Source organism: Ascidiella aspersa, chromosome 4 (assembly GCF_963924565.1).
Source record: "Ascidiella aspersa chromosome 4, kaAscAspe10.2, whole genome shotgun sequence".
NCBI classification, from domain to species: domain Eukaryota; kingdom Metazoa; phylum Chordata; class Ascidiacea; order Phlebobranchia; family Ascidiidae; genus Ascidiella; species Ascidiella aspersa.
In genome coordinates this window covers 16,490,988-16,517,773 of record NC_139450.1, presented here as the reverse complement: position 1 = coordinate 16,517,773, position 26,786 = coordinate 16,490,988, and the positions used below count along the sequence as shown (strand labels likewise).

Here is a 26,786-nt window from a genome sequence, read left to right as displayed (position 1 = left end):
CTCCACAAACTTGCTGCTCTCGTCGCATTGTGCGCAAATAAGATCAGGTGATAATGAGAGTGGCAAAATCGTGCGCGCGAAGCGCGAAAAAATTGCGTATTTGACAAAACTTTTAATTTAGATGACTGCATTGTATAAGCGTGGAATGTTTTTTAACTAAATAAATTTTGCTAAAATTGCATCATGGAAAGGGTCAGGACGTTAGCTTTAGTCACAGCGAAAATCTGTAAAATACCTTCCAGAAGCGCGATATATTTTATTGTTCATTTACTTTAAAGTTGAAAAAAGTGTCATTTATATAGGGTTGTATTTTTCATGTTATGTTCATATTAAAAATACGGAAAACAAAGCGCAAATATAACTTAGTTTCGCAAAACAGCCATTTTAAAAAGTTACATAATATAAGACGTACTGCGACTTTCAAACCGGTCTAACACATACCAAAATTTAGTCTTCCTTGCCACCCCCTAGATCCGAACTGATGAGCGATAGTAAACTGCTTTATTTAATGGTGTAGTCGGAAAATTGTAGTCATAACCAAACAATTGGAACATGCTTGTTGTTCGTTGGTCCCTTATATTTCTTTGATTCCAGTGTTTCGCAACCTTTTTTTGACTTGCGGCACGCTACAGAAATTATAAACAGTTCTTGACACCCTTGCTCGTATTTTTGCTGAGTGATTAACTGCAACGTTACAATAAACGAGATTGTAACAGCACATTAACTGTGCAACAAGGTTGAAAAAACTTTTTAATTTTTGACACTTTTATCGTACACAAAAAATTGTATTAAGAAGCTTAACAATTGAGCAAAAAATGAACTCGGCACCCTCGAGCGTTAAAAATGGCACCCTAGAGAAGTGGTATTTAACCTTTTTTAACAAGCGACCCCAATTTGAATAAAATGAAATCAGAATTTATATTGCAATCCCATTTTGTGTCAGATACGAATAGAAATAATTCAATCAATAATGGAACAAAGTAACACAAGCGCGTAAATTATACACAATTCCAGAAAACTGTTGCTACACCAGTGCACCAAAATAATTGCCTTTAGGAAGTTTTAGTTATGAATTTTAACTTAACAAACTAACAAAACAAAAATTTCAATTTTATTCAACAGTAAATTCGCCGCGCTTCACTTTGCATAAGCATAAGATTTTTTCGAGACACATTGTTTGAGAAACGCTGGTCCAGGGACTATAGGCAGAAAGCGTTGTTTTCCGCATTACTCAGTTATATATTCCGCATTACTCAGTTATTACCAAGTATAAAAACAAGCGTTTTTATGTTAAAAACATCGTGCAGAACTAACAATATTTTTAAATATTACGTCTATACGTACGAAAATTGACCATGGACAAAACTGCCCGAGTGTAATGGGCCTAATAGGAGATTCAGTCTTTTCTAACCTTAGCCTAAGAAGGGGAATAACAAACGTTTGATTTTCAGCGTTAACCAGGTGATATAAAGTAGGCTATTTCCCGCTTTTTATACAAAAATGAACGAATGACGTAAGTTTTCTGTGGTACGAAAGTGCTATAAATCAAAAATATAGCGTACTACAATTAGCTAAGCATTACATTTTGGCTAAACGTCACACAACCTAACAAGAGAAAATCCCCATTCTAGCGATTTGCCATAAAGTGTTTCCCTCCTCTCGTTGAGTTTCTTTGTATGGCGAGCATCATGACAGACTAAAGACAAAACACTAAACAAGCTATACCATAATGTAATTATTGATTTTAATTATTAGCCTATCACACTAAGGTCAGTAAACTAAATATGCAGTTATGTCAATGTTGTATTTTTTTACAAGTGTTTTTTATTCAATTCTTTTGTCGCAATGACACGCCACGATAATGTACGATGCGCCATTGCTGGTGAAATAAACAACAAGAGGGAGAAATAAAATAAGCAAAAATGTAAAAAAAATAAAGAGAAAGAAAGTAAAGCGAGGCGGTCACGACTCCAACCAGCAGAGATCGAGCGAATAGAACTATATTTACAAAAAAGCGCAAAGAGAAGTGACCGTGTAAAACAGGCAGGCATTGCGAAACGTATGTAGTTTTCATATAAAAAGAGAAATCGGCGTGAATAAGGCCGACAACGACAGCATTTTGTGCATTTTGGATGTTGCCCTAGAGTTCAAACGATATTGTATTTTTAGCGGTTAAAAAGCAGCAGAAAATTAAAAAAAATTGAAATTATACGTTGCATAAACGGTAGAGGTTTAAATACGCCGGGTTCAGTCCCTAAGAAAAATATTAGCTATGATAAGAAATCTTTGTTCCGTGCTATATTGCATTGTACTAATTGCGGCTTAAATGCAAAATATCTCCAGCACGTAATGACAGCGTAAATACACGGGTTATAAACATGCGTACACACATCTAAACCAGTCGAGATATTACAGGGGTCGTACAGTAGAGCAAGAGGGCACAGCATTAGGGTATGTACAGTACACTGTACAGCATTTTTTTGATTCAACAAAGTCTTTATTACTTTACGTTTTCCGACAACAGAAAACCCTGTATAATACGTGTTTTTTCGTTGTTAAAGTAGGGAAAGTATATGACGAAACGAGGGACGCTTGTGGGTAACATTTTGCGGAAGGATGTGAAAACAATGGGCGCGAAAAAGGTAAAAGTGAGGTACAGGTGGGATATAAGGCGAAAGGTAAACAGATGTACCGGACAAAAAGGGTTAAGACACGTGGCTATCAAACATCAAAAGCCATCGACGTATATTTCGTGCTGTTTTAGTACACGGGCAAATAAGTAAGCTAATAAATTTAGCTCGTGACGTCGATCCTACCTCTGACTTTAAAGTACACGATACAAGGAAACTATTTACTGTAGATTTTGAAAAGAACAGCACACACATTATTTTACATACAAACGTTGGACATAACCAGAGGTGAAAATCGTCGACCAACCTCCAAATATTGTAATTCCGAGAAACGGGTGTAATTGCACTTGAAAAATCAACCTTTCGACATTTAGAGCTTGGAATCACATGTTGTTCGCGGCGAAATTGGAATGGCATTGCGAAAGATGCGATCCAGTTTGGGATGCATCACATTTCTACCGCATGAGGTCGTCGGTAAGCCACGAGTTGTCGGAACTCTCGATGAGCATTCGAACTTCGTCCGTGTTGGAATCAAAGAACTCGAAGTGAGATTGTTTTCGGCAAGGGTCGGCCAAACCGATACCACATCCGAGCGTGAATTGATTAAGGTCGATATTCATCTCCTCCTACAAAGATAAAATGGCAAGAAAATGATTAAAAACGTATAAAAGGCATCCAAAATGCTCGATTAAAAAATGAGTTATAATGTTAACGGTAGCCTAGTACTATATTAAATAAACCGTCAAGCATGTGTTCGCTTAGCCTATATGTTGACGTTTATTCGCCATACCATGACGCATATATTGCATGAGCCAACGAGCGCATTGTAATCGCTATTGTCCACGCGCGGTTGGTTACGAACACAGCGGGCGCATTTCGTTTGTCACAATCGCTTCACTGACGAGGAGAGTGAAAACTCGTGCCCAGATGCTGGCAATGTAAACTGGCCATTTCCGCTCTTACCTCGCCTGGCTTTTCGCTCGGCATCTAATGGATGTAAATTGAGCGACCTGTCGGCGACTTCGCTATGAGAATCGGACAGGAAAACTCGCTTCGACCCGGGTAGGAAACCAAGGGCTGTTGCGGGGACGGGAATATTGATTAAATCCGGGACAGTACGATAGCTGGATTTAAAAACACCGAAGCCAACCTTTGCTGACTATGGTGGATAGCGATGGTTGTGCTTTGATTTTATAACACAAACATCTAATGGGCACTATAATTACGTCGTCTCTGTCCTTTACTATAATTCACTGCTAGGCGTTATAAACGTAAATAAGGGCTTCCTGAAATTACGAGTCTTGCCAAAGACAACTTAAAGTTGGCCATAAAACCAGATTAACCATTTGTTTAACAACTTGCCGTCACTCCAACTAAATTTAATACACGTTACATATTGGACGAGCACGTGACACGAACCGCGATGTAAATTTAACCCTGACTTTGGTAGAAGGACTAGCCGTATCTTGTCGCAAGCTAAATGGTACAGCCCACACAAACCGCGATCCTGTAATAAATCTTGTTTATCGAAGCGCGCCCACAGGCCAACGCAGAGCGACGAGTTCAAAGTGTGGATGACAAGCATATGGCGCTGTTGTTTGTTAAACATTTTAAATTGGAATGTGTCTCCGACTTGTACGTTTACCGTTTTCAAAATCTGTTGGTCCAGGTTTATACACTCCTTGCCCCATTTTTTCCCAATAACACAAACCCTAATTTCTTCTCAGCGGCAATGAATAGAACTTATGGGCAGAAGTGCTTGAGGGTGTGGAGGGTACCATCCCATTTTTTGGCAACAAGTTTCAGCTTAACCACATACGTATATTTATACACGCTTGCGGAAATTCGGGTCACGAAGTTCGACCTTGCCTGTGGTTAAAGCGAAACACGGGCGCTCGGCCAATTTCGTGTCGAAAAACCTGAGGGGCGCCTTTTCATGGACAGCAGTAGATCAGCCGTGGGGTCGACAAGTTCATTTTAAGAAAGAGAGTAATGGCAACACGCTGCGGACCATGGACACGGATATATATGTCAGGCAGATTGACCTTATCGAAAACGGGCAAGCGGAGAAATACCGCATTTTCGGATTTGCGGTGGATATATTTCCTATTATCCAAGTTGGTAAAATTATCAAACTGTCTGCTATTCTTAAATGAACAGAGTTTGCTTTTTTACGGTTTTATTGGAAAGTGACAGGTTGCAAATAAGATGCACCCGGACTAATTTATAAACCATTACCGACCTTATTAAGTCCAGCGGCCCACCACGACCGCAAAAATCGGTTTAAATTTTGTCAAAAGCAGCGGACTGGACAGGGACAACAGCAGGCGTTGATATGCGACGTTACATCGATTATTCGCGGTGGTAGCGACATGCTGGCCTCTGCTAGGAGGGGGTACAGGCTGCCCATTACTTCGGAGGGGCGTTGTGTGGTTTATGCTTTCTGACAATTGCATTGGAACTTACGACGACGCCACATGTAAATTGTGTTTGGTCGTCATTAATTATGCAGCTCCAAACGCAGGCGAACCGCTGGACATTGCGCTCATTAAATATTCACGAAAGCGCGAATGCAAGTTAACTGCAAAAAGGGGGCTCGAGGAGAGAGGATGCTCGAGAGACAGCGTAGTAGCTTAGATTGCCTTCTTTCCGAAAAGAGATATAAAACAGTACTGTAATTAGGAGTTGGGGACAAGGCAAAGCAGCCACCTTTCAGGAAATCAACAAGGGTGGGAATTAGCTAACAAACATATAATCATTAATTGCCAAATGTACAACACTGATAATGCAAGTCGCGGCTTGAATGTTTTTAACATTTGGGCTTTTGATACTGAAAGGCTTAACATAATGATAGTTCATAATTTAATAAAAACAAGAAAATCAACGAATCTCCCCCAACAAAAAAGCTTTATACCACTGGCCTATTTTCCAAACTCTTTTTCAAAACCACCTTAAGAACAAAGAAACTCTGGAAACGAAACAACTTAAAACTATTCGCTGCATGAAAAATTTAAGAGTACAAGTGGAAAGAAACAGCTGTACATCAGCAAAAAACTTGGCGAGTGACCAATAGTAATCGAGTGAGGGTATATGATGACATAGAAGCTGAAAATCGTCGTACGCCACATTTAAATGATATCGATACACTTGTGTAACTTACTCAATAAAACAAATCAGTGCAGTAACATGATCAGGATCTTGTGGGGCAGGGATTGTTTTTATAACTTGATAACAAATCATAAGTCATCATGTGAGTGTTATGACGGAATTTTGAAAGATCGTGTTTAAGTTTTCAGTGAAATCGTGAAAACGACAACGGCCATGTTTACGTTAATAAGACAGGGCATCAATACACAATGTGTTTACTACTTCTTCAAGGGTTCACACTGTTCGCTGCCCTAACTCACCATGGTGATTTTGAGGGGTGAAAAGACCGCGTACGTTTTGCCGGTAGTCCGATGGCAGGTAAATTTCTCAGACGTCAAAAAACAAAACAAAAACATCCGATCCGATTTAGCGCCACGACACAGCATAGGCAACGAGGTATAAGCAGCTTATATATGTTTTGTTTTGATTAGTAAAAAACGGGAGAACAAAACCAAACCCATTAGACACGATAAAAAGTGCAAAAACAAAGCAATACGCTGCCAACGATCTAGTAAATCAACGCATTAGGGTTGTGCGACCAGGGTGCAAAAGCTAACCGAACAAAATGTCACCAGCGAAAATCACTTGCAGTTATCTCCAATGCGCCCAACGAAGTCAGAATGGTGGATATAGAGGCTAACAGACGTCGTAGTGATAGGCCTTGCGGTCTTTTGATGATGAAGACATTAGAGATATAAAGTATGATATCCATGTGAAAATTAAAATGGGCCACCAAGATAGCACTGATGGATGATAATCTAAACCGGTCGACCAAGAGTTTGATTGCATCACTGATAATAATTGAAGCAATGGCGCGTAAAATTAGTCTACCACTAGAGTTCAAGAAAGGTTGACATGTGTTGATCTGAACCCGCTTAAAGGAAAAAAAAACATTAACCATCTTAGTACGGTGCGTCAGATCCTGTCTTTAATCACTGTTTTAGGCTGACCTTTGTGAATCGAAAATGAACAGGTGGTAGCTGTATAGGTTCTATTATATTTTACTGCAAATGAGACTGACTTAAAGCCACGTTGAAGAGCTGGTTTTCCTTTCTCGTTATCGTGGTTCAATCGTTGCGCAAAAGCCCAAGTCTAGCGGCTAAGGAATAAGTAGTGTATTTCGGCGTACTAAAACTTTCCAAAAGTGTAATTTCGCAAACGCCATTGTGATAAACCATAAAGCAATATTTCGTCTTGAGGTTAAAACCAGTCGTTCAAGTTTATTCTCGTCGTAGAGTGCAATATTATCAGTGACACCTCTTTTCTTTCTCTTTTAAAACTTAGTGAGTGGCACTTTTGTGACTCACGGTGTGGCCTTGCAACACATCCAGTTATCCTACTAATGTGGAATTGAAACAATCAAGTGCCTGAACTTTGGTAGAAAGACCAATTACACGTCAGCTGGGATGGTGTATTCAACCAACAGGATAAGAGGCCAAATTAGTCAAGAATTTAAGCTCTCTACTTGAAGGACTTGCGAGCAATTAATCGTTTCATTCAGCAATCGAATTGACAAAAAGCATCGCGTGCTCAGCGGTCCTTCTGTCCGGCATTTGTTTGTCTTGAAAGTCTCATAGGGAATGGTTTCCCACGAGTCGAGGGAAAGGCTGCGAACAAAAGGGCCCTTAATCAAACCCTTTGCCACGATGGTGACTCATTGGCGACACAACGCTGACTTGTTAACCTTGTCTTTAAAAAAAGGTAAATTTTGAATTTTATTGCAAAGAAACATTTTGAACGCAATACGACTTCCAGTACGAAATTGCCGCCCAATATTTACATCATCGATGAGCTATTTGCGAGGATGGTTGCTCTGTATTGCTGCTGTGCAGCCTACCATAAAGTGTTGCGGTAAAGCTCTCGGCCATAAGTTTCCATGACGCGATAACTCTCGACCAACGCTAAATCATAACAAACGCGCACTGTCAGTAATACTGGCGCTGCGAATACGTGTTATGTTAAAGCCCGTAAATATAGCGACAACAAACAGACAAGCAAATCGGATTATACTATAAACATTCTCGATAAAAGAAAATAGAGGGGCATCGCAAAAGAGCGACCGTTGCTATTGTTTATATGTGCATACATCACAATGATTGAGTGACGTCAGAAACGGATGCGGAAATATCGTCATGAAATTACAGTACCGGGAATGGTTGATAGTATCGGTATATGAGGAAGTTAGTTCTTTAGCTGCATCCAGAAATTTGGCAATGCATTTGCAAATATGCATATGATTAGCAAGTTTCCGACAGTTTTGTTATGATAAAAAATGCTAATTTTACTTCTTTAGCAAAATATAATGTCATTATATTTAACGTTAAACAATGCGATGACGGTCAATGCAATGGATTTTCTTGCCACCAATGAACAAAACAAATCACTTTTTTGGCAAGCCTATTGAATTCTAAGATTATTTAACCAATAACCAACAACCCGAGACTCAGTAAGAGAGACTGCACAATAAACATCGAAAAAAACAGTCCACCACTTCGTAAGGTTAACCTCAGCTAGGCCATCAATCTTTGGATAGGGTGTCTGTGACAGTGGCGAGTTATTAGTCCCACCGTCTGGTCCTTTAAACTACCGCTCCCTCGTGCAAGGTTAAACCATGGATAACCCCGAGTTGGTTTTAGCTGGAAAAGCTTTCACGCCCTGTCGCAATGGAACTGTTGATGGGCGTCACGGTCACGATTCGTTGCACTTTAACGAATTAAATGGGTTCTCTAGGCGCAGCAGACATAGTACTTTGCTGCTGCAGCCAGATTGGTTTGCTCCATTTTTTATGTAACTATATCTTTTTACTGGACGGTGCATTTTAGAAGGGTGTTCTGGAAAGTGAGTGGCGAGAAAATCTATTGCCGTCACGAAATGCTGCAGGGACGTGATTTGCACGCACAGTTGAGCAGTTACACAGCTTCTCTGCCGCCCTCTCTCTCCAATGCCGCTTTCGGCTTAGGCGAGAGATCAGCTGTTTCGTGTTTGTTTTGAATTTGCTTGCTCGTGTCGTCACAGAGACTCCCTCCTTTTTTCTCTTCGCCGTTTGACGTCACAGCAGGACCGCCGCAAGCTAAACCTGGCCTTCGATTAGTTCGAGGAAAAAGTACCAACTCAAGTTGCACATAATAATGTTGTTGGCGACTCGATGTTTTTAGCAGTTCAAATCAATTGGCCAGTTAATACCTTGATTTGCACCCGAGGCCATTTCGTTTAATGGGGCTTAACCAGCTGAACAACCTCGCAAAGGGAAACCAATAAGCACTTGATAGGCGTCAAGCACCATCTGCAGGGCTGAGCGCACATCGGTTTGGTAACAAACTGATAAAAAAACTCCCAAGCGTTTCATTCCGATACGACAACAGTACTTCGTATAAGCGCTGTTTTAGGGGCAATAAAGAGAGATAGTTTCGTGTTCGGCGCCTGGTACCAGACGCCGTTAATGTGAGTGACGAGTGGTTTATTACAATGTGATTGCCACCGCCTGCGACATGCAGTCACTTGGCTACTCGGCCAGCTTGTTGACGTTTCGCCATATGAGCCCAGGAAACGGTTGCCACGCTCACTGACGATTAACGTGGCGCCAGTGGGCAGGTTCGGGCACGTCTTGCCAGATGCCTCTGTTTTTCAAATAAAATATCTCTTTCCGGGACTATTGCTGCCAAAAGATGCGAAAACGATGGTGTGTCGTATCATTGCATTGGCTTACCCGGACAGGCCCAAGCTTGTACTGGTGTTCGTAAGTTTGGCGATTGAGCCTTGAATTAGTAAAAAGGCAACGCCAAAGCACACCTTTTTTGAGCTGCTTGTTACCTTACAAACATTTATATTAAGTCGAACAACATTTCTGACACACATGTTTTTTTTTAAACACGAGTTCGAATAACAGATTGACTTAAACAGAAAATAGCGCAATCAAAACATGTTACGTAAGTTTGACCAACAAATAGGCCGAACGCGCAGTGTGGTTGAACTCGAGCCAATTGCTGCAAAGCGATTGGTCCAAGGTCTGCAAAAAGGATTGCACCACGGGAAAGCCTGGTCTTGTTTGCAAACAGAGTCTACGCACGAGTCGTAAGCTCTGGCGCAATTTAGGCGCTATCAATTCCGCGCAGACGGATCGCATCGCTGCGCACGATAGCCAGGGCGAGCCAACAGGTTTCAAGCTTGCTTCCTATTTGGCCGTAACTGGATTATAATAGACCACAGTCTAAATAATGGCAAATGGCAAATGGCCAACTCCTAAACGGAAAGTGTAGCCACGTACCTTCTATTTTTTTTATCTTAGAAGGCCGTAACGAATAAAGCGAAAGTCTTTCAGCGTTAAAGGGATCAAAATAAGCATATTTCATGGACAGGTTTATTGCGTTGGTCTAAACAAGTAAGGCTGGGATTATTGTTACGTAACGGTGATCTTCCCATCCACCGAAAATAATTAATCAGTGTAAAAGCCAATTCACGACCGCCTCCAGGTACGATTGATAGCCCGTTGCGTAACGTGAACCAAAAACTAAGCCTTCCCAGGTAAGCCATCGAAAGGCCAGCTGCTAAGCGTATTTGCGCAAACGTTAAGAGGCTTGCTATAGGCCAGTGAAAAGTGGTACAATATTTGCTCGCACTTGCAACAGCGGGACAAAGCGTCGGCTCGGGTCTTGTCATTACGTCACCTAGAGTTGTTCTGTGGTTTTATGCTGTACGCGACCTCACGCACGTTACGACAAATAACTATAAAAACGATTCGAAACACGACTTGCGAAACTAAATGACAATGACCAAGGGAAAAACACACGACCCGATACCCAGGTTACGCCAGCCTGGGGTTGTAAAGGTGATAAACCTTTCTTGTTCACCCAATCCAGGTGGTAAACAGAATCAGGTAATACCCCGGTTTTCACACAAACGAAATCCCATGTTTCATCACGCCTCTTGTTTTGACGGCTACCGTCAGGTGTTTACGCACGTTTTACCAACAACAGTACTGAACACACACAGAAGTAGACGCAGATATGAATTGTCAAAAATAGTAACAACGGGCTTGATTCATTTCACTGTGTAAAGTTCAGTCAACCAACCCCAAACCACTTTGCCGTCACGAGGCCATGTGTGAGCTGTCAATTGCCCTTGGGTGGGGCGATAACCAGAAAGTGCGGACTTACTTTATAGTTGAAATACAAGTTGAAATGCTTTTTGAACGTAGCGTTGTTTTGGATTGAACTAAAACCACAAATCGCGGTCTGGTTGGTACAGCACCTTATTTTAACAACTGTTGCATAGGGCATAGCTGAATACTAACCAACGAAAGGGCGATTCAAATAAATTTCAAAATAAACTATAAACAATTGCAAAAAAGTTTTTTTTTTTTTTTTTACCTTCCTACGTTCGTAAATAAATTACAAGTAACAGTGAACCTTCTAAATTTAATTTTGTATAGGATCACAGGTTGCAGAATTACTGACTACTGTCGTGTATACGCGTCGACAGATGGACTGAACGCGATAATAAGGAAATCTACAAAGCAAGAAACGGAATCGGCAGCGCCTGCCATATGGCGCAGTGCGCTGTGAGATCATAACGCGGCAGTGACAACAAAGCTAGTTTGAGCTTTCCAGCACGCATTTACGACCCAACCTCAATATCGCTATTTCTCTATAGCTTATTGGTTGCATCGGTTGTTTTTTGACGAGCGCTTGTTTATTGCACAGGTGGGTGGTTTCTTCGTGTTTTGCGCGGAAGTGCCGAGGATGGCAGTGCAAGTGCATGCAGTACAAACGCGAACGTCACGTATGCCACCCTAAACCCGAGCATTGAGTTTCAAACGGGCGTGACTATGACAACGAATCACAATAGTATGTCGCGCGACAATACGCTGTAAATGTCACCTAGCGAAGGCGAGGCCCTTGACTTCAAACGTAAGGAAAGCAGCGAAACTGAACCACGAGCGTTTGTTCAACCACGCGGGCCAACGAAACACGTGTGGGACCATGCGGTGCGGTCGACTCATCCATTATTTAAAACCGAGTAGGCTCGGAGGTAAGGCGCGAGTTCATAAACTTTTTGATCCGCAAACACATTTACGTACGTCTCGTTGCTACCCGTAAGACGCTACATGTGCTTGACGGCCGAAATTAATATCTAGATTCGAGATCATAAAAGGTGCTACGAAGTTTAATCGGCTTACCTGTGAGTGACATGCCAAAAGCCAAGCGATCCGGATGAACAGGATGTAAAAATGTAGTCAACAGAGTCGTCGTATAGCAGGGAGAGAAGAACATGAAACAAAACAGAAAAAGTTGAGCACAATTACATTTCATGTTGAATGTCGATAAAAAAAAGAAAAAAAAGGAGGTCAACTTCTTTATAAATGTATTTACTTTTAATCAAAACGCACACATGAATTGCTAAAGTGTCAAAGGCCATGAAATAAAACACACGCCGCCCGCGTGCGCACATGTATTTGAAACATTGCATCAGGCTATGGGCGACCACGTGCTAGGGCGTCGGGTTTCGTCTAGCCGGGGAACGGTTTCACCTGGTGGACAACCAAGGACCCTTATTTTGCGGTTGACTTCGGTGGGACGCAGACAGGAAGCGCATGCTCCAAGCGCGTCGTCGATGGCTTAACGGTGGCTATTATGAAATAACCGCGATGCGGAACGACATGTACGGTAAATGAGCGACCCACGCGCTACAGAGACACGCGCAACAATAGCTTGTCAAAATCACAACCGGCCATTGGGGCGCATTGGATAGGCCCCCTAACAATGGATACGAATCCAGTTAACTCAATTCTATGTTGCCATTACGACGCGAAAGTAGAGGTTTTAGTCGGGACGCAGGTGTTCCATTGCGTGACGAAAATGATTTCCTAGGCGACCTTTTATTGGCGAAAGAGGGGCTGATGAATCATTGAGTGTCGCAATTGACATGAATTGTACGACACCAAGAAAAATTGGCTCGCTTTCGAAAATTGCTACACGCTTGCTTGCACCAGAAGCGTGGGGGGCCAATTAACGATAGTTTTTACAGTAAACGGAAAGCTCGAGCTTTTATGATTCAGTAAACAATGAATTTGTATCATTGAGTCATACATTTGCTTGTCATTGTCATGCTAACATATATAACTTGCACAGAATACGGTATAAAAAACGGTATATATAAAAAAAGGTTCAAACTAGTATAGGGCGATCTCAAGTACTTTTCTTCGCACGTTAAACCACAACAAATCATCGGTGTATTGATACTGGTGGTCTATAGGCAACAAAATTCAAAATCTTTAAATGGAACTATCAATTGTTTACGCAACAAAATTGACTTTGTACTTTAAGTGCTTAAAGCTGATCACAACCCTGTGAAACCAATGATAGTGTTTTAATCGACATGTAATGAAGTGAGGTTTATGGGCGATTTCGAAAAGGATGCAGGCATTAAGAAGGACCTGCGTTCATTTCCAATGTATATAAACCGATTTCACCGATTAGCTTAAAAGGACCTATAACCAGTGTAAGGGGAATATCGCAGTTTATTTTTAGAATCATTTATTTAAAAATATTTGTCTAGTTACATAAACGCTCGTGACGAGTGATTATAAGCGTGGCGTATAATGATTCAGCCATAAAGCAGCGATGGAGTTAGCAGTTGTAAGACTGTAATATGCTCGACTCGCGTACTGTTGCTGACGTCAAATGGGCGTGGGTCAGATTTTATTGGCTGGTGTTCGTCACGCCCCTATATGCCATGCCTCAGTCAAACGTGGGGTGCATCGTCACGAGTTTGAATACCGCAAAGGATATTCAAATCGATTCGAGAAAATGTTCGAAAAATGTATTTCAAAATAAATTAAAATTACAGCTAAAACTAGAGTGTGCTGTGTACCTGCCACTAGTTGTACTAGTTTGATATCTGCTATAACGAGAATTTTTATTGTGATGTGCTGTAAACGATTTATTTTTATATTTGGACTTTACGCAATGGCAACACCCACAATTTTCCCATTTGGTGTCCATGAATGAACTTAGAATCTACATATTACGCACTTCGGCCTTCGTCACAATCAGCGTTATGTGAAATCACGCGCAAGTGAATCATCAAAACACAAAACCACCGCGCACGCTGGACGTTATAAGAGTACCAAAACGCGACAAACTTGTTCTGTTTAATGCGGTTAACGCCCTCGGCTCACTTTTAACCCAGGACCAAGGAAGACTTTTTTCGGATGATTCACGCCCATTGCCCGGAAACCTTTCAAATCGAGCACGGCAGTGACGTTTTCACAAGAAACCGCACAAGCGATTTTAATTACAGGGTAGATGCCGCAGTGACGATCAGGGCAACACCGCCGCGCACATCCGCCGCTCCTTTAAAGCTACACAAGCAGGAAATATAATCCTCCCGAAGTGAAGCCGGCAACGAACTAACTGAACAGCCTTACGACACACTAACAAAACTAACAAATCGATTTCTGGTTTAGTAATAATTCCCTCACACCTATAGTCATGCCTTGTTGGCCTATCGTTAAGCATAAAAAGCATAATATCATAGGAAAGCAATTAAATATTGACGACGCCCCTGTTTTAAAAACGGTGAAATTAAACGATGGGATTTCAGTTATGCTCTTTATGTTGGTATGCTTAAAATCTCAAACCAAATGTCAAACTGTTAAAACAGTTATTGCTTCGGCACTCCGACTGGGCGGTTTGATGTATACCACTTTTCAACAGATCGCCTACCGGCACTTTGAAACACGAACTTATAATTGCTTGTCGAGATAAGCCGACTGGTAGTCGCGACCAGAGTGCCTATTTATATCGTACATATCTAACCAAATACGCGATGGAAGTTGCGACCTGTTGAGAAATGGCTGTGACAGTTCGTTTATTTACGTAGACCAAAAGTTTAAATACGCCACTGAGGTTCGACAAGGGCTAGCTTGATGACATGCGACGCTATCTGTCCAGCAGAACACGTCACGTGAAGAGTTATCTGATCCTGATGTAAACCGGTGGCGCCAAAGCCGGGAAACATTTTGTGGAGCCAAATTAGGTGACGTCGGCACCCAATCGCCGTGTTACGGTCTAAAAGGCAGACAAGGACAAGCGAGCGACTGGCTCTCTAAAGAGGCTGCGGTGATATTTCGAACTGTAAAGAAGTCACGGGGAAGCTCAGCCGCCAGTGCGTCCCGTTTCTCACGGTAAGCGAAAATTGTATAACAACTTTTACAAGAAACACGAGATGGGCATACGACATGATGTAACCAGCAAGCACAAAGTCTTAGGACACCACCTGTTTTAAGAGATAAGTTAAGAACGAATTCAAATTTCCAATTGTGGATGTACCTGCAACGCCGCATAGAAAAAGATCTTAATGAGCGCGTTTTAGGTTGTGTTTAAGCAGACTACAGCGAACTCATAAACGAACTTAATGCCACCTTCAGCGACAATGGATAGGTGAAACTCGCCTTTCAACCGCAGCAGCAAAGCGAGGTTTTTATCCAGCGGCCCAGACAACGGAAATAGCAGCGCGGAAACCTAAACGTCCACTGCTGCCTGAATCGTCTTACGGCAGCATCACGCAGTATGCGACGGGGGCACTTCGCGCAATGATGGATTTCGTTGAGTGTCGGCATTTATTGAAATCACTCGACGGCGCTAGGGCAATGTTTTGGCGAGTGTCGCGAAAGCCTCGTCAACCCAAATTCGAACTAGTCGAACGGCTTCAATCAGCAACTTCGCGGCATCTCCTATGCGACTGCACGGCGAGAACAGCAGTCTGTAGGAAACCATCGGGTGAGTGCCCAGCAAATAAGCATCGCCTACAATTCCCCTCAGCGTTTGAATTGAGCATCCTTGGCTAACTGCTTAAAAAGGCGGTCTGCTGAGAAGTAGAAGCTGAAAGGTTTGTTAGGACGTAAGCCGTTCCCGGTGCGTCGATGTTTATTAAGCTAACAGCGGTGTCGACCGATTAAATTATTTTATTGAGGTCATGCTGCTTTGCGATGACAAAGCAGTTTCGCGCATTGGATACCCTGGCACGCGCGTCGCAGCGTCATCGCAAAAAAGAGAGCCAGAAGCCAAATCGCCGTCACGCGCGAGTTGGACGTCTTTTAGCGTTAAAAGCTCCCGAAAGGCAGGTGCCGATATCGCTCGACTCGAGCGGTTGCCACAGGCGACGGGCATATGGCACCTGCCGCTGCCGATTATGACGTCACCATTGCAGCGAAAGTGGGCGTCGGCCTTGCCAGATCTCCGCAGCAACAGTGAAAAGGCCCAACGACTAAGCAACAACCGATACTCCGTTTGGCAGGCGGCGGTACTAATCAGCAGACCGTAAAAGACGTTTTAAGCCATTACTGTAAATTCGTTGTATAAAGCGTATTAGCACTCTGAGAACAAACCAGGCCACAGTTGATAGGAAATGTAGGTCGCTTAAGCAGATATAAAACGGGCCGTGCCGCTCTCCCGTCCAATTTGTTCGTCGCCATGCAAAATTCCCAATCCGGCCATTGTTCGATCGACAATAAGCGGCACTTGAATAACGTCACGCGGCACCCTTTCCAAAGCGAAAGGTCCTTGATCGAATAACGGGCTGAGGCAAGTAAAGCTCGGCGCCGTCGCCAATACTGGGAACTGACTCACGTTGCCACCCAGATGCTCATATACACGGCGCCCGCGTAAGAGCCGCTAAACAAACCGTGGTTGTTTGCAGCCCGAGAGTAACGGGCCCTGGATCAAGGACACCAAGAATCATTGGCGAACACAAACATCGCTTTCAAATACATTGTAAACTTACTTGGGCGCAACTCTGTGTTCAACGGTAATAAAAAAAGGATATGACTAACATAATACAAAACAACCAGGTACAAGCAAGTAGCAAATCATGTAGTATGTACAATGATATATTGTGCCGCTAACTGCAGAAGCATTATCATATAATAATAAAAAATCAGCGAAGAAACCGACTGCTTCAGGTTGTAAAAATGCAAAACTAGTGGGACTCCGGATTGTCGAGAGCTGGTTGTAATCCAACTAATCACTAGACAATTTTATCGCAAATTATTGTGCCCACGGCTATTCAGAGGTAAACGATAAGGAGAATAAAAGCGTTTCTGCTAAAAATACCAGCTTCGTATTTGATGGATTTTGTCGAAGATGCTGTTTAAAAATCCAACCAAGTCAGCGGAAATTGTAAAACCGAAGGAGAAGGTAGATTTCCTGTTATGGAAAACAATGGGTTCGTGCAACATACATCTAATGATTCTGCTGTGCATTGAAGTTTCGGAGCCTTTAAAAAAAAAACACACTCATTGAAGTATTAAACGATTTTCAAATATTTACGTCAGTGCAACTAGTATTGTCCGGGGTACGTTTAAAGCGCGGATAATCACGACTTTTTTTCTCAACTATTGTATTCCACGTTTTATGTGCTGTTTAGTTTGCATTTCGCCTTGAAGCGCGTCACGCGAGCCACGCGTTTCCGTTTATGACGTATTCCGATGACTGAGAACTTACGCCATTACGAAAATTAAGATTCTGGGCAAAGTCAAAGTACAAACAGTAGTTCGCCATTTAGGAAACCGCAGCGAAATCTAAAAGAAAATCCTAACAAAATTATGGATTGCGTTGGGAACGAAGCTTAAAGCATCGAGTCGAGTAGAATACAATACGGTTTGCTTCAAACGTTTAAAAAATATAAAACAATAAGTTTTCCTGCAAGGAGCATCAAATGTATTTTTAAAATGTTATGTGACTTGTAACGCGTTGCGTGTAGCCCAACTGGAGCCAGGCACCATTGTTTTGTGTAATCGGGCGATTCGATAACGAGGTTTTTAATAATAGTGACAATGTGCGCTGACCACTTTCATTTTAGTTATGTAAGTTGTGCTCAATACACGTAAGTCGAACAATCCGATTTTTAATGGTAATAATCTAAGGAATGTTGCCACGTGAAGAGTTATTTTGCATAAGATTTATTAACGCAACACGTTCGAGTGTTTGCCAACGCAAGGCGTGACACTAAAAAGTAGGCAACAAGTGGACCAGCTTGAAATACACAAGTCCATTACGTGCGTGGAAAGGTCATGCGTGATCGACCGTTACTGTAGTTGCCCATCGAACACATAAAAAACGACGTCCTGAATGTGGATTACTCATCGTTTGTGTTTTGGGGGAACATCAAAAAGCATCGTCAAAGTTCACACCTAATCGATCGGATGGGTTGTTTTCAATTCGCTTGGAACGCTTTCTAAGTTTCTGTTATCCCGCCTATCCTGGACAAACGCTGTCGCCATTGAGTGTCGCGTTTTATCACCTCCAAAAACGGAACAGTGCTAATGATGCCGGGTGCGTGTCAACGCCCATTCGATTTTTTGTAATTTCGCTGAAGGTTATGCATGAGAGGAAACAGCAACGGCAAAAATACAAACTATGGTGAGCGAACAACATGGAACAAAGGGCAATGCACTCGCTGTGTGGGTTACTTCGTGGCGAGAGAATCCAATAAAGTTGTTTGTCTGGTTTTTGGATGACTCATCAGTCACTACTACAAATCTTGCATAACAACAAGTACGAACGAAACAACTCCAGCGATTAGCGACACCATACAAATTTATATGGCATATGCCCAGAAAATTATTTGAACGATAACTAATGCCCATAAGGCAAAAGTTTTTAGTTGCCGTCCTTTCAAATCTTTAGAAAAGTAGAAAAACAAGACACGCAACTGATCGACAACCTTAACGCGGGGTCACCAATGTTTGTTGCACCACGAGGGACGTCCCCTGCCATGATAGAGCTACAAGAAAGCGACTTGGGAATCGTTTAATACTAGTGCTTTGCGTAGCACACAACCGTTGAACGCAATCGAAAAATTTTGACCTCGATATAACCAACACAAACGAGACATAGCGAGGGAGCACGCGAACTTGTTGACCTGACAGTGGCTTTCAAGGCTGCTTGGGACTCGCGGACTGCTCGTAAACGCGTGGAAAACACTCGTGAGTGCTTTTGCCCATGTTGACCACGTGATACGGGCAGCAGCGCGGCGGTAAACATGTTTGGGTCGTACTTGCGTTTACGGAAAGTCGCGGGCATGGGATGACGCCTACAACGCTAGGACCTGGTTGCATCTATAGTAAGCGCCGCTGCGGCTACCACGCATTCACCCTGCTCTTTACGTTCGTCGAGTTCGCCCATCAATATATTGCGAACGACGGGTGAATGATGGGAAGCATACATGTGCTGCGCTGTGCACAGTTTTGTTTACGTCGGTAGTTTGAACCTTTACGAACAACTGGCCAACAACGAGTGCAGATGAACTCTTTCTTGGATAATGATTGTTAGTCCGGTCAAAACATTTAGGGCGATTCAGATTTCGAGAAGGGTCGATATACAGAAATAGTAGTACCGCACTGTAACGTCATTAAAAAATCACAAGCTTAAAATGAATTAATAAACACTTTTTACCTTTTAATTTATGGACATATCAACCTTTATTGGAAAGCCCACGTCTGTAAAACAATACGGAAACAACATTTCGTAGAAGCAGCTCTTAACACACAGCTTGGCCTACGGCTGTATGAGTGCGAACGTTGCCCAGTTTACTCCGTGTAGGTTTAGGCTAAACAGTAATCGCGTCTTACAACTTGCTATTATGGCTGATCACGAATTGCCATATTTGAAACCATAAGTCAGTAAATTACAAGCGTGTTTCGCCGAACCTTAAACAGGGCTATTATTGGGCTAGAACGACGATGCTGTCACGAACCAGTTTGCATGGCCTAGCACTAGAAAATACGTCCCATCTCTCGTAGTTGAATGGTTCAAGGACAAATTCAGGGAAATACACGAGACGCAGCGAAACCGCTAATAAGTCACGCAATGGACAGATGATGGCAGCGATTGGTGAAAAAAATTTAAAATATACTGCGCGCTTAGGCGTTCCGATATTTGGATCGCATACAAGAAATGAGGAGGCGTGTGTATTTCACCGAGACATATCACGAATACAACTGCTGACTGACTAACTCGAAACGTCAACGCTGGTGTTTGCTTATCAAGTAGGGCTATATTTGTTGTAAACACTAAACTGTCGACGGAAAAATATGTTTTGAAACTTCTAATAAAACTGGACATTTAGGTCTTTTAGGAGAATTATCAACTTGAAAAATAGCTATTGGCTAGATATACACCAATTGATATGTGACAAGAAATTCCTTAAGATTGGAGATGTTGCCAGCAAAAATGTAAACTTCCTTATGTAATTTTTCAGTAGACCTGTCGATTGCATTTAGAAATACGTAGCACGAATTCGCCAGATCCTCTTACTAGTACTCCAGCAGCGAATGTGACGTCAAAACGTAAGGAGAATCGTCTCTGTGCGAATATTAAAATTTGCTCTAAAGCAAACTTGTTGACGCGTCGGTTCTCGCTACGAACTACAACAATGTTTATTACTAAAGTGTTTGTTAATAAAGTAGTGTGTTTTTCCACAATTTGGAAATTTGGTAGGTGTTTAATGAAAAAAATAGCCGACAAACTTTGGGTTGCTAAATTATTCCTGGTGCGGTGGGTTAGCCATCATGAGCCGATCGTAAAAATATTTAGTTAATTAAATCCCGCGACTTTGACATACATGCCCGTTCCAGCGGCAGAAATCTTAAACTGACCTACTAAGGAACCAAACAGTCAGCAGCAAGAAAGATGGTGCCATTTCCCTTTAAACAATCGCGATTCAGCCTAATTGTGGCGGAATTCCAACAATTTAAAAAATAATGACACAAAGTAGGCTAATACGATTTCAAGTCGAAAGAGTAAAACGTTCCTCAGAAATACATGGTTGGACTTATGAGGCATTCCAAATGGCGTCTGCTGCTATGACGACACAATTGGCAGTACAAACAATGTGTCAGGACTAAAGGGTCGAATGGCGTATAGCTAGACGAGCGGCCGTATGTTAGGTAACTCGAGACAGTTGACCCTAAATGGTAAAAATAGCACATCTTTAAAATTAAAACAGCAGGTCACCGACACAATATACAGCTGAGCTGGTCCACTTCGGTGAAGCAATAAGGCATATAAAATGATTTACCGTGCGCAGAAGCTGGTGAATCTTGCACAAAAATGTGGCGTGTGTTGAATACGCGGGCCACTTTAAACAATACCTAGAACTTCCCAGAAGTATTGTTCACAGCAAAACGTGTTTAGCTGAATGAAAAATACCCTTGCAATGATGAAGCAGAAAATTCCATTACTTTCACTTCACCCCTTTCCCGGTTGAACGCAGGGAATCTCCAAAATTGACTTAAACGGTAATTAATAATTTATATGGTTGAAATGCCGAAGGCGTGCACGTCGGCAATCGGCGACAAAAGTTATATGCAAATCGCTAGTGTTTATCTTGGTTAAACATAAGTTTTACCTATTTATTGCGAGTCACGCCAAACATGCAGCAAAATTTAGGCTTATGTAAAAGCGGAAACCGCAACCTTGTTGAAGCGATTGATTTGTATGTCAATCAACCAAATACGTTTTTTTAATTTGAAAAAAGCATGAAATGCAGTGGCCAATCAAGTAAGAGAAATCCGCACAGGGCGTTGTGGTCGCCATTTATGGCCTTAGCTGATTGCCAGCTACCGCAAATCGCAGGGACAGCATCCCGTTTAGATTGACACCTAACACGACCAAACGCAATTCGCTGGAAGGGCAGAGAACAGCCATCATTGCCTTTCATCTCCGGCGAAACTGGAAACTTCCGTAAATACTGCTTGCTTATCGTCATCGTTAGAAAATGAAAAAATCACCGCAGAGTGTACCAAACGACTTGATCGCAATATAAGATAAATCTAGCAAATAATAAGATGGCGACCTCGGATGTACGTTAGTATGTATTGGTAATGTTTTAAAATGTTGATCCAAAATAGCTAAAGCTAAGTTTATTTGTTAATGGCTTTCTGATGTCGACGAAACTGTTTTTCTTACGACGGCCACAGTGACACAACATGTTCATTTTAGGCATGAGTGAAATACGTTTATCAATAACATAACCAGCATATCATGTAAGCAACTTCCTTCTAGTTTCACGAAAACAAAGCAGTATTGCATTGGTAAGAGCTAAACACGTAACACAGACTGAAATGTATTCCTAATTATTGTGCGCAGCAACAATATATTTGCTTTCATGCAAATATCTACAGGGAAACAATGTAACTGTAGAATGATAATAAGAAGCGTTGTTTTCGATATCACATCTGAATGGTTGCACATTCGCGTTATGTCAGCAGCCTTACAATTAACCCGGTTTCGGATTAAGGTCATTTTGAATAGGTGCGCCGCATGTTGTATACGCATATGCTAATCTGATTATGGATTTTCGAAAAGGACTTGGAGCGTTGAATTGTGAAAACAGATTTCCAATTATAATAAAAAAGTGCTTTTCGGGATAAACCGGTTCCACAAACTCGATTTATACGACCTGCTGTTACATAAAAAGCCACTTAAACGAAGGTGCAATATTATATTCCGAAAATCGCCTATTAGCGCTATACAAAAAACAGCATAGTTGTCATACGTAACGGGCAGTGGTGAACCGTGAACCCATTAGAGATGCAATGAGTTTGAAGTGAGTAAAATTATCGTGATGAAGCACTTAAATCGGCACAGTCAAATATTTATAAACAAGGGATTTCTATAATCAATATTTTTGGGCGTATTTTTAAATCCAAAAGTTCCATGCCGAAGTTGTCCGAACAATAAATCACTGCTTTGCAGAACGTGAAAGTGAGGAGTACTAATTACCGAACGTTGGCGACAGACAGCTGTTTAAATGCAAGCTTGGCTAAAAAAACTTGGGTGCCAACCAGGCCGCGTGCGCTAAATGTCGCTGAAACTCGCGCATTAGCCCTTTTACATAAAACTGAGACAAAGTTCGAATCACACCTGGCCTTACGCCCTATTTTTTTCTCATAAGGCTGGACGCATATGTGTGTTAATATAGCGTTGAGCAGTAGTTAAGGGATTTATAAATATTAAACAACATCGACATTTGTATTCTTACCTTCATCTGATTCTGAAGGCAGTCGCTGGCAAATGTTTCCAACTCCGTTCGTTTGTCACACGTGGTTAGAGCTGCGGTGGTGGTTGGTGTCTTGATGGTGGACGCGATGGTGTTAACTTGCATGGCACCGTTGACTATACTAATGCTGCTATCCTGGCGTGTCATCCTGCCAATCGGTACGAAACCTTGTATGGTGGTATTGTTTTGTATGGTAATAGGGGATGGGATTAGATGGGGAGCGCTCCCAGGCCTGCTGGTGCGAGTTGGCGAGGTCGAAACAATATTCGTACAATCCACAGGTCCGTTCGAAGTACCAGGTACTAAAATGAACTGGTTGTTTATTAACGTGCCTCGAACCAATCCCACGTGGTTGGCTTGGTTGCGGTTCTCGACAATGGATTCGGAGTTCGTTCGGGCGCGCTTACGACTGGCGGAGGACGAAGTGAGGGTCGTGGTGTTGCTCGCCGTCGGCTCCACTTTTACGGTCATTGCTGTAGGATTGTCAAATACGATAGCACCATTTTGTTGCATGTTGTTACTTGTAAGAGCTACCTGAATTGGATTGAAAATGGCTTTGGACATGAGGTTGGGCTCAATCAAAACGTTGTTGTTGTTGCTGCTGCTCGTCGTGGCCGCGCTGTTGTTGTTCTTGGATTGTCGCGCAGTTAACGAAGTAAGTTTCCGCTTACGCGGACGCTTCTGGGAGTACGTGGGGGATTTACGGTGAGACGGACTTTCCGCCGTCTCGGGCTCCGTCGCTTTCACGAGACTGTTTAATTCTTCAGCAAACTCCCCCTTTTTCACTTGAGCTTTGTTTTTCTTCTTGGGCTTGTACTTGTAGTCGGGATGATCGCGCATGTGTTGCAGGCGGAGTCGTTCAGCTTCGATCATGTACGGCATTTTAAGGTCCTCCGGTTGCTCCCGCCAAAGCTTGCCGAGGTTGCGACTGATCTCGGCGTTGTGGAGGTCTGGCGTTTCCTCCATGATTTTCCGGCGCTGGATCTGTGACCAGATCATGAAGGCGTTCATTGGGCGCTTAATGTAGCCAGGTCGGGCTGCCAGCTTCTTTTGACTGCTGATTGACGGTGGAGGTAACTCTATTTTCGTATCAGGCAGGTTATTGAGCTCGGCCAAGATTTCTGCCATCTTTCTATCGTTAGTAGAAGTGTAGGTTGAAATTTCGGCTGACTCGCCCAACTGCTTCACTTCGGGAGCCGTTTCTTCGTTTTCCTTCGTCACGCTTCCGTCGAACACGTCGTGCTCGCCATCTTGCATCTCCGGACAGTTAATGCATTCAAGAGTGGGTGAAGGAGACGATGCGTGAAGATGCGATAAAGATTTTTGCGATTGACTTAATCGTCGGTTGACAGCCACTTCCTCTTCATTATCCATTTCGCTGTCGTATCCCATGCCAGAATCCGGCGACCCCGGCGGCTTGATCATCCTTTCGCGGGCACCGAAACTCATATATACGGCGGACATCGGTTCGGCACTCGACGTACTCGCGCTCGTTAGGCTTAACATACTTCGTGTGTGGGTTGGTGCTTTGCTGTGTTGCTTCAAATGGCAATTCTTGGAGAAAGCTTAAATGTCAGATTTATGCGGGCGGTTACTATGACATATACACAATATACGCTGGAAACAGAATAAATGCCCTGTTTAGAGTGTGGAGTATAAACAGGAAACCTACGTCAGACTAAGCCTTTGCGATCACATAACGACAGCAGTGTACCAATAATACATGTATGTTATCTTAAGTCTACTGAATAAACTTACTAATATATGTATACCGCTGCGCAAGCCCTGCGTCAAAACATTTGTAACATCCTGCCGTCAGATCGACAACAATTAAAACACATCACGAAGCCAATTTCCGCGTAGCAGTAACCTATTACTTAAAAACGTAAACACTAAAACGTTTGATGATGTGCTGTGCCCATCGAGAATCGTAAAAAACTAACTTAAATCAGTCAGAGACAGAGAGTATATATCATCTTTCAACAACTAATCCTTCGTACGTAACCTGTTAATATTCATTACCAAACATAAACTATTGGCCTTTAAGATTTACTCAAATAATAGCATTGATTCTTATCAAACAGAGCGGTTGGCAAAACAATTTGTTGTTAGTCGGTACTAAATTGAAATGTATGTAAGATATATAGCTATATATGCGCAACCAAAAGATGCTAGTACACCATAACACTACTGTAGCACATTTAATCACGACTGAACTGAATCGTCTACGACGGGAAAACTATAAATGACGAAAGTGGCGGTAGACGGGTAGAGGCTCGTCTCACGCACATCCGCTGCCTTTTTTCTTTTCTATCTCTTTGGCCTTTCGCTTTATCTCTCTTTGGTGAGAGAGAGAAAGGTTCCCCGATCAGCTGGTCACCGAGGCAGTTTGCTATCGGCCACCTGATAAATGCCTGTTGGCCGATTGCTGCACACTAGCTTGCCCGCAGGTTCTTTGAATGCGTTAGTGCGAGCTTTTTCGATAGAACGACAGATAATAGTGGCATCGAAGGCTTCTGGACTTACGGACAGCATATGTCATGCGAGGCACCATATGTTTGTAATAGTCCTTTTGCGAACAGCAACAATATCACTACGTCAAAAAATATTTTAAAAACTTTGTGTACATAAAGCAAATGCTGGTCGATCATACGTAGGCTGATGGTAAATAAACGACTTAGGAAGCATATGTCATTTATTGTTTTTAACAAGCTTCAATCCTCATTAGTTAGCCGTAATAATATCACTCTATTATGTTTATTGTTGAATACAATACAAAAACACTTACCACATGACAATAAAAATTAACCAAACTTTTAAGTATTGAAAAGTAGTTTAACTATTCTCTTCCATAAAAACTACTTTACAGGTAAGCTGAACTGTGTTGTGATTGCGTTTGCATCATTCAGCCAGGCAGTAATAAACAATGTCAGCCTTTTAACTGGTAATCGGTCTCTATGCCATGATAAGCATTTGTTTTGTTTAGCTACCGTTATTAAATCGACGTTATTAGCGACTAACGAAAACCACCAGTAAAACCCACAGCTTTATCGTTGAGATATATTGTCACATACGTGATACTCCCTCCATTGCAACCCTGATATAGCTGCTCGATAAATGCCGAGCTTGCGCTTCGTCATTTGCTGCCAATCCTTTTAAATACTCGACATCAACGTGACCTACTTTCCGCTTGAAATTTGATTGCTACGGTAGGCCTGCACCCACGGGATCGCCAACCGAGCGACGAAACAACAACTAGCCGCAATAAAATGCAAATTCTTCTTTATCCTTCGCCGCGGCAGCATGTGGCATTATAATAAGCTGCAGCGCAAACAAAAACGCGAACTCAGCGAGACATCAGCCTCAAACACCACAATTGCACCACCGACGTTTTCGTCAGCAGCGCATATGTGACAGGAGCCATCGCCGATCGAACTGACTCGTCCAGCATCAGCATTAATCTTAAGACAGATGAGGTGCTACCATTGCGACCGTGTATTGCTTCGCCAGCGCCTGAAGGGCATTAAGCAAAATAGCTGATGCTTAGCCATACACTTTTGTTTTTCCGCAGCCACAATAATATGCTTGGGATTTGTAATGTTGTCGACTACGAACACATGGACTTAATACCACTTAACTGTCACTTTGTTTTGTCATGGTTTAAAATGAAATAATAAGTTCTAAAGCCTATCAAAATATTCCAAGTTTTGCTCTCTACTGGTATTTATTAATGTTTTAATTTTCATTGACAAAAGGGTAGAGATGCTTTGGTACAACCCAATACAACCCAAGAGCCAATTAGGCTTAACAGCAGTGCCTGTGTTTTGTTTTTCAACCTTAGCAACTGTAGTAAATATAGTTCGAGGAGAGCGTAAGAACATAACGCAGGCACTCTTAATAAACAGCACTCCTAAGTCAACAAAGAGTACGTGGAAAGCCACGCAAGCT

The 26,786-nt window shown here is 42.3% G+C and overlaps 1 protein-coding gene across 2 annotated transcripts; it reads right to left on the bottom strand.

Moving 5' to 3' along the window:
- Positions 1–1,790: 1,790 nt before the first annotated feature.
- LOC146148391 (uncharacterized) lies at positions 1,791–25,049 on the bottom strand. 2 transcript variants are annotated; one of them, XM_083387475.1, is made up of 2 exons: positions 22,821–25,045; positions 1,791–3,256 (listed from the first exon to the last, which is right to left on the bottom strand). In XM_083387475.1, the coding sequence occupies exons 1-2, from the start codon at positions 24,342–24,344 to the stop codon at positions 3,086–3,088; spliced, it is 1,695 nt and encodes a 564-aa protein (XP_083243601.1). In that variant the 5' UTR covers positions 24,345–25,045; the 3' UTR covers positions 1,791–3,085. The 2 variants fall into 2 exon arrangements, with proteins under 2 accessions (XP_083243601.1, XP_083243602.1); XM_083387476.1 differs by lacking the exon at positions 1,791–3,256 and adding an exon at positions 11,140–11,952 and having other exon boundaries at positions 22,821–25,049.
- Between the last annotated feature and the right edge of the window lie 1,737 nt (positions 25,050–26,786).